The following is an 8759-nucleotide window of genomic DNA, read 5'->3' on the forward strand; positions in this document are numbered from 1 at the left end:
AGGAAGAGCCATGCATAGATATGGGAGTGAGCACGCTGGGAAGAAAGAGTAGAATGTGCAAAGGCTCCAAGAGGGAAACACGTGGCTGGAACACAATGAGGGAGTGGGTGGAACTGTGAAGTCAGAGAAGCAACCAGGGCCAGGCTACACAGGGCCTGGTGGGCGTGGCACGGAGTTTTCTTTTAAGAGGAGTGGGATGCCATGATGATTTTTAAACTGTAGAGACAGGTTCTAATCTTCTACACAAAACAGATTACATTGGCCTGCATCCCATGCTAATCCCATGCTAATGCTAATGCATGAGGAACAAACCAAGAGGGTACAGCTGAGGCAGGGGAGCAAGTTAGGAGCTTTACAGTTGACCAAGCAAGAGGTGCTGGTGGCATAGATGAGGGCTCTGACTGTGGGAAAGAGGACAGGTGGAAAGATCTGGAATATCTATTTCCTTGGTTCAATTGATGGAATCTGATGATAGTTGGATGTGGAATGAGAAAATGAGAAGAGTCAAGCGTGATTCCTTGGTTTGGGGCTTATGAAAATAGAGAAGTGGTAATGCTGAAATGCAGAGGTCACAATGACTAGAGCAAGACTAAGGTCAAGAGGAACTAGGGCAAATAGTTGTTTGTCAAGAGATAGGTCTTGGACATGTGAAATTTAAGATGCTTGTTAGACAGATGAGTGAATTCGTTGATAGGTAGGTAGATATAGGAGTCTGGAGCTCAGGGGAAAGGTTGGGCTGGTAATAAATTTGGAAGCCATTAGCATATAGATGATATTGAAAGGCATGAGATGGGATGGGATGAGATCGCCCAGAAAGTGTGGTGCATGTAGAAGAAGAGAAGAGGTTGAGCCTTGAGGCGTCCAGCACAGAGGGAGGCTGCGGAGATGCGGTGGAACCAGCACAGGAGCTAAGAAGGAGCATCTAGTGAGGTGGGAGAAGAAATGGGAGAGTGTGGAGTGCAGGAAGCCAAGTGAAGAAAGGAAAAGGAGAGAGGCAGGGGCCACAGAATGATGAAAAGAAGACCCACTCACTGAAGTCTGGGTTGCAGCCTTTATTGTATCAGTCAGAGCAGAATCCAGTGTATCCCTACGATAGCATCCCTTTCGGTCATTAATCTCCCAATATAATTTTTGAAAGAGAGAAAAAGAGATTGAGCTACCCTGGCATTGATAGCTTATTAGGCACCCACCTCATGCCAGGTCCTAGGCTGGATGCTGGGTGTAAAATGGTGAGCAGTCTAGACAACGTCCCTGCTCTCAGGGAAGATGATTTAGTGAGAAGAGAGTGAAACATAACCCAGTCTCACTGTTCATGGTCGCTCACTGGGCAGCAGATCCTGTTATCAGCTGAGGCGTTGCACATTGATGCAGTGGTCTGTCTACATTGCTTCCTCCATCTCCGCCTCCCTTTTTTGTTTCATCAATTCATGGGAGGGTGCCACGAACATGAACCTCTTCTGTAATATGCATCTGCCCAGCTGAGAAGTGATTGAGAATCCCAGGATTAGATTAAATCTAGCCATTTGCTCTACTGTAATTTGTATTGAGCTCTGTTCCTGTTCATTCAAAGTATCCTAGCAGATGGGTGAAGAAATTGCAGTAGGATCCAGAAGCGTGAGTACATGATTTCATCTGGAGAGGTCGGGGAAGTCTTCACAGAGGAGATGGCTTTTGAACTCGATTTTGAAGTATAAGTAGGAGTGTGCCGGAGAGAAAAAGGAGAGCTGTGTGCATTTCTGTCTTAGAGGGTGAGGCACATGTCTTCTTTGCTCTTCCTTCCCTCTGGGTCTAACAAAGCCCCAGGCACTCAGTGCTGTCTCAAGGCTTACTTTCAGAAGGGTTGAAATGAAGGGCCTGATATAGCTTGGTGCTGATAAGAAAAGAAGGGGTCTTAGGAATGTCCAAACTCTAAGAGCTAATGCTGGGTCCTGCCCTCTGAGTTCTCTGATGTTATGGACTTTGCTGGGAAGCACACCTGGTCCTCTAAGGCAGGCATAATGGTCATGGGTGTACCAGTGAAATGTTTGGATACAGAGAGGATCCCTGCTCTGTGTTCCTGGGCATGGAGAGAGTGACAGGCTACCAGGGGCTTCCTGATCCAAGTAAGTGGCAAGAGAAACTCTTTATAGTCCTCTAATTGTATTATTTTAATATTTTCCCAGAGCCAAAGCTTTGCTAATAGACTAAAACATTTAGCCTCCAAGCCTATCATGGTCTTCACAGTCTTTGACAGTCACAAAATTAATATATTATTTTTTTCTAATCTCCCTGATAACATCAGGAATCTCATTATGGCACCCACTCTTCCTCTCTTCCAGGTTCGGCTCAACATCTGGAGGCCCCCTGATGAATAGCCCCTATTTTTCCTCCAGTGGGAATGGCATAAATTTTTAGATCTCCTTTTCTTCACCCCCTTCCTCCCTTAGCCCTTGGATCAGGGCTGAGGGCTCTGGAATTCTGGATTCTGCAACAGCTTGGTATGAAGGTTGGAAAGCCAAGGTTCTGACCAGGTCACAGACAGAAAACATCAAGACCAGATTCATCTATTGACCAACACTCACATGCACACAGCCTCCTTACACGCAGCACAAGCTACATGCACACACACACACCCCTCATATTCATACTTGCTTGCTCAACCACTTAAGCACTTGTATTTAGCTAACATGAGTGATTTTTGTTTCTGTTGTTGGTAAAATAGAAGTAAGACACTTAATTTTAGAAAGTTTGTATTTTATGATAAAAGTATGAGCTGCTTGCAATGGAGTGTGCCTGTTTATTTTTGTTATGTTCCGTGTAATCTTTACTGCTCATTTTCCCCACGAGACTCAGCGTTTACTCGGAACATGAAAGGAGTCCACAGACTGGAGTCCTCCGAGAGCTGCTATCTAAACAAGAAGCTCCAGGGATCATAGCAGGAGAGCTTATCTCTTTTCTCTTCTGATCCACTCACTGCTCAACATCCCAGTTTATGTGTCTCAAGAATGGACATCATAAAAAGAATGCACTTTCCCCATCCTATCCCAGGAGGAGACTTTCCAGAAAAAGTCTTGTGGACACAAGATGGGAAAATTTTGCCTTGAAGCAATTTCAAAACGAATACTAAATGTGACAGACTATATTCAATTGTGGCACATTGCTGCCAAGCTTGAGGTCAACCTTAATACTGTACCCAATGGCAGTGTCCTCAGGTCTGTCTGGTTCAACTCCTACCAATAACTTGAATAAAGACATTGAAAGCATCCTGATAACACTAATGGAGGACACAAATCTGGGAAGACAAGACCACCTGGATTGGTGATAGTGCATGTTCTTGAACTCCTCAATACCCATGGGAGCCTATACATTGGTGACTTCCAGATCTCCAGCTTCTCCACCACGAATCAACTGTGACATTCTATTCTTCTCAGCCCCGATAAAGCCACAGAGTCATTCTCCCTGTGGTGCTCCATGTAGCCATCACTGATCAGAGTTGGTCTATGAAATGAAACCGATGTGCCAGCCTCAGGGAAACTCTACCAAAATAAAAGTAAATGGGTTAGTTTCATGACATACTCTTCTGTCTAAAAAATGAAACAAGCACAGACAGGATGGGCCAGTGTGGTCAGTTCTAACCTGCTCTATTACCAGTCCTTTTAGTCACCTGGAAACTGAACCCTACCCTGGCTGAAGCCAGTGAGAGCCAGTCTGGAGAACATAGAAATCCTCTAATCCTGATAGCAATGAAGCTAGAGGTCTGAAAGTCACCAGTGTCTTATATGGGCTAAAGTCCAGTGCCCACAGGAGGATTTCCCTTGCCTTCACAATGTGACGCCTTTGGCCTCACTAACCTTAGGACTTATGCCTTCTAACTTTCTTAACAGTCTAAGTGAGAGTTTGCCGGGAGTCCTTCAGCCTCTTTTCCCAACGCTGCACCCTACTTTTAATATATCTTATTTCTTATATGATATCCATGATTAATAGCTTACACCAAAAAGCTTCCTCAAATTGCACTTCCAGGCATAGATCCAGGATGAACAATAGTTTGCCATCCTCCCTTGATCTCAGCATGTTGGGTGGGAGGAGAGAGTAAAAGAAAAAGTAAGGGTTAGGCCTTGGTCAGATCTGGTTTCTTAACTACTTTTGCACTTTGACCTTGGGTAGAGAACTTAACTTCTCTGAATCTCATTTCTATTAATGGCCATGTTAAGAGTTGTGAGGATTAAAAGATAACGTAGACTTACTGTCTACTTAACACATACTTGTGGTTTTAAGATGATAAATGCATTTCGTCCTTCTTCTATGGAAACTTTTCACCAAATAACAAGGTGAACAAGAAAATTTATAAAACTCTGTCCTCAATGAAACTAGGAGAAGTCAGCAATCCCATCTCATACACAAAGACAGAAATGGGATGGAGGAATAATAAATGCCTTTGCAGAACAGGGAAAGATGACATTGAAATACCTGCCAAAGAAGATGTCAACAAGAAGCAAACTATTTCCCTTACAGAGCCCTGACAGTTTTAGGACCTGGAGGTACTAGGTGCTGGACACTATGGAAGGTGGAGCTGGAGGGAGATGACAGCAAGAGGTTGGTGTAAGAACTCCTATTTTGGTCCCATAAAGCCAAGGGCCATGAGCAATTCTACAGGAATCAAGAGCCACTTTCTCTGGAGAAACTGACAGATGATACATAAGGACAGTTGAGATGAAAGCCTAGATGGAAAATGGATCTTATGTGATATACACATAACACATACACAGCTTAATGCCAACAGCTAGACTTTAACTAGAAGGCAGGGTTTGGAAGTTCCTCCAGAGAAACTGAATTGCTCCAAGGCATTTGGAGGTACACATGAAAAGTACCCTATGATTAATGCCCTTTTATAAAGAGCTTCCAATTAACTTTTTAGGACCTGATGCTTAATAGAAATGGACAGTCTCCAACAAAAAAGAAATAGATCAAAACAAAGGTAAAAAGAAACTAAAGAAAGACAGATCATCATATTCTAAGGAAGATATAAGAAGATAGTACATTTAAAAAATAAGGACAATGGGTTACATGCTTATTTTTAAAAATCAGAATAAAGTGTTTTTGAAAATTAAAACAGTGATAGCTGATTTAATTTTTTCAGCGAAAGGGTTGGAAGTTAATGTTAGAGATATCTCATGAGAAGAAGAATAAAAGAGACACAGGGATGTATTATAGGAGATAAAAGACAAGAAAATGAGAGCAGCAGTGCAGGAGACCCTATATCTGGCTAATGGGAATTCTAGGCAGCAGAGTAAAAATAAAGGGGAGGGAAATATTAACAAAAAAATACAAGCAAATTCCCAAAATTGAACGATCCACACCGGTGCTCAGCAAAATGAAAGAATAATATCTATATTAAAGCATTTCCTTATGAAATTTCAGAATAGCAGAGATAAAGATAAGATTCTCAAATTTCCCAAAAAACCTGCTCACATACAAATGTTCTAGAACCAGAATGATATCAGCTTTCTCAACAATAAATAACACTGGAACCTAAAAGTTTCTGAAACAAAGGAGACAGAACTTTTAGGGGCAATAATTTTCAACTGAGAATTCTAAATTCAAATTCTAATTTGTAAAGGTAGAATGATGTTTTCAGATATGCAAAGTCTCAAAAAATTTACCTCCTTGCACCTTTGTTAAAATGCTAAGAGAGAGTGTATTTCATGAAGCCCAGTGAGTAAACCAAGAAAGAAGACATGGAATCTAAGAAACAGGTATTCCATGTGGGAGGAAAGCTAAGGAGTTTCCTGGGGTGATGACAAAGGAAGGTCTTAGCTCAAGAGCCATGAAATAGAGCCTTGGAAAGTCAGCCACCAGTCCAAATGGGAGCAGTGTTAGTTGAAGGCCTCTGGAAGAGAGTCACATCAGTGGGGGGCCAGGAGAGGCTGGAGAAAAAGAAAAGAATAGATTATTCTGGCAGAATTGATTCTGTGGAAAATTGTATTGAGAGCTGTTTTGTAGTGGTTGGTGAGGATGGAAAGATTTAACTATAAATTAAAATAGGAAAAGGAAACAATTGCTATTAACTCAGCAGTAAATGATATTTACATGGTCATAATCATAAAAGGGACAAATATGAATTTAATAAAAGCTGGTGATGTAACCATAGAAGGAGGATGGAGATGGAAAGAAGGGTATGAATAGAGCTAAAATCTTTGTTCATCATAGTAGGAAGTCACTAGGTAATATCTAAAGTGGATGATTTCAGAGAGAGTGAAATTCATATAACTATCTAGAAATCTGGAGGAAAACTCCAAGATAAAGAGCTGAGATAGTTGGGAGGCTGTGTCTAAGAAGCAGGATGGATTTGTAGGGGGTGATGGTGCAGGGAACACTGCCTTGTTTATGAGCCTGTTAGCATTATTTGGCTTTTAAACCAAGGGCGTGTATTATTTTAATAAAAACAAGCATTTATGTAAAGGAGAGAGAGAAATTGCATGTAGAACATTATCTAGTATGATGCTTGGCACATGGTGGGTGTGAAAAGTGCTTGTTGAATTGTACGGAGCTGCCTCCTGACACAGCAAGAGATCTCTGCCTGAGCTCTTGTCCCAGGATGCTTGAGAATTGTATTCTCAGAAGCCTTTATGAATTTTTTTCTTAAGAAATTCTTGAGGACAGGGAAATTGTAGATGAGAAAAACTAGTTAGATCTCATCTACTGTATGTCCCCTAGTAAATTCAAAACTGCTTAGGTTTTCTAGTTTATAGGAAATAAAAGACAAGAAAATGAGAGGATCAGTCCAGGAGATCCAATATCTGGCACTCTTATTATTATACTCAGATCAGTATAAAATATCAGCTTCTATTCATAATCAATACAGTGCAGTGAATGGTTTAGATGTGTTTTGAGAAACTACTACAATAAGGGTTAATTCTCACTAGTTCATGACCATTAAAACCATGCTGTCTCTGTTTCCAAATGGCTCTGGATGCTGTAACCTATATTTAATAAAAACCATAGTTTAAAGTAAAAAAAAAAAGAAAAAAGAAAAGAAATTCTTGAAGAGGAAACTTAGTTAAGGGAGGGCCTGGAGCCAATGCCTAATGCCTGTCTTAAATGTCTTATCCTTGACTCTCCTCACCTCTCAGGGGATTCCAAAAACAGTTGGGGAGTGATGGAACCTGGAACCCTGAGTGGAGTGATGGAAACTGGTACCCTGAGTGCTTTTTCTGATTCAGGATTATGAAGTCCGGATAGGATAAAAAACTCCCAGCTCTTCTCTGTTTTCCTTCCAACCAACCTCCCCCCACACCATTCATTCAACACATATTCACTGGAAATATAGGAGATGTCATCTGAACGGAGGAAATCAACGCTCAGCCTTTGAACTCCTCTGGGCTTCAGATACTCCTCCAAGGCTCCTTCTTTTGGGAGGACATTCTCAGTTCTGTTATTTGTTCTTAGGGATACACAGTGGGCAATACAGACAGAGTGCCTGCCCCTATTAGATTTTGGGAATAGACATTCAATCATAATTACTATGAAAGGTGATGAGGTTATTAAAGGGATATACTGGGAGCTCTGAGAACACACATCAGGGACACCCAACCCAGTTCAGAGGGACAGAAGAGTGGTATCTGCTCTTTTACTATTCCTGATCCCTGCAGCTAATTGCCATGTGATATGCTTTCAAGTTGTAATCCTCCAGTCTCCTTCTGGGACCTACTTTATCTGTGAATCTTAAAACTAATGGTAGTCCATATGTGATTTAATCAAGTTGATGAACAGCATGGTTTTTGAATTCTAGAAGTGTTGCATAAAATAATAACAGCTACTAATCATTGAGCACTTACAATGGAACACGCACAGTGCCATATACATCACCTTTATTATCTAATGTTCATAATAACTCTCTAAAGTATTTATTTTTCACATATGAAGAAACTAAGGTTCAGTGATTATCTTATTTAAGGTCACACGGTGAGTGACTAAAGTCAACATTCTTACCCACTTTTCTTCTTGCTTTCCTGTTTCTAGTAACACAACTCAAAATGAATGGACTGTGTTAGAACTTATATCATAACGGCTATTACATTTTTAAACAACCAAGACTTCTAGGTCATTTTTAAGCATAAAGCCATTATCATAAGAAGTGGGATGCAGAGGCTGGGGAGTGGGGGGGAAGCAGTGATGGACCCTCCATATGGAAAGGAGGTGTCATCTGAAGGGAGGAAATTGATACTCAGCCTTTGAACTCTTCTGGCCTTCAGATCCTCCTCCAAGTCTCCTTCTTTTGGAAGGACATTCTCAGTTCTGTTACTTGTTCCTTGGTATGACAGGGATTGCCAGTTGACACCAAATATAGATTTCCTGCTTTCTCCTCAGTAATAGAACCCCACTTTCAGACTGACACAAGACTACCCAGAATATATGACTTCATTATGGTCAAATGGGGTGTAGGTAGAAGTGTTGTGTGTGATTTCAGGAGGTAGAAGCTACATGTTGAGATTGGTAGGTCAGTAAGATGGAAGGATCTGGGACTCTTAATATATTTTAGATTGTCAGACAAACGCTGGAGTGCTTAACCCTGGGCTTTATGTGAGAGGAAAGTAAAAAAGTCACTGCAATTTGGGGGTTCTTTCACACACAGCCAATCCCAATCATAAATGACATATTTAAAAATAAAATGAAGAAATTGAAGTCCTTTAAAAGCCACTGTGATTTGGGGGTTCATTCACATATGGCCAATCCCAATCCTAAATGACATATCTTAAAATAAATGAAATCAAGAAGGCTTC

The 8759-nt window shown here is 41.1% G+C and overlaps 1 protein-coding gene across 1 annotated transcript in view; it reads left to right on the forward strand.

Moving 5' to 3' along the window:
* The window catches only part of CUNH1orf94 (chromosome unknown C1orf94 homolog), a 37609-nt gene extending 34847 nt beyond the window's left edge, over positions 1-2762 (forward strand). The window contains 1 exon segment of the mRNA XM_008057714.2: positions 2319-2762. Within this exon segment, the coding sequence (XP_008055905.2) occupies positions 2319-2394 (76 nt within the window). The 3' untranslated portion in view covers positions 2395-2762.
* The last annotated feature ends 5997 nt before the right edge of the window (positions 2763-8759 follow it).

The sequence above is a fragment of the Carlito syrichta genome, unplaced genomic scaffold, assembly GCF_000164805.1.
Source record: "Carlito syrichta isolate Samal-C Ts95f unplaced genomic scaffold, Tarsius_syrichta-2.0.1 Scaffold87996, whole genome shotgun sequence".
Taxonomy (NCBI): Eukaryota; Metazoa; Chordata; class Mammalia; order Primates; family Tarsiidae; genus Carlito; species Carlito syrichta.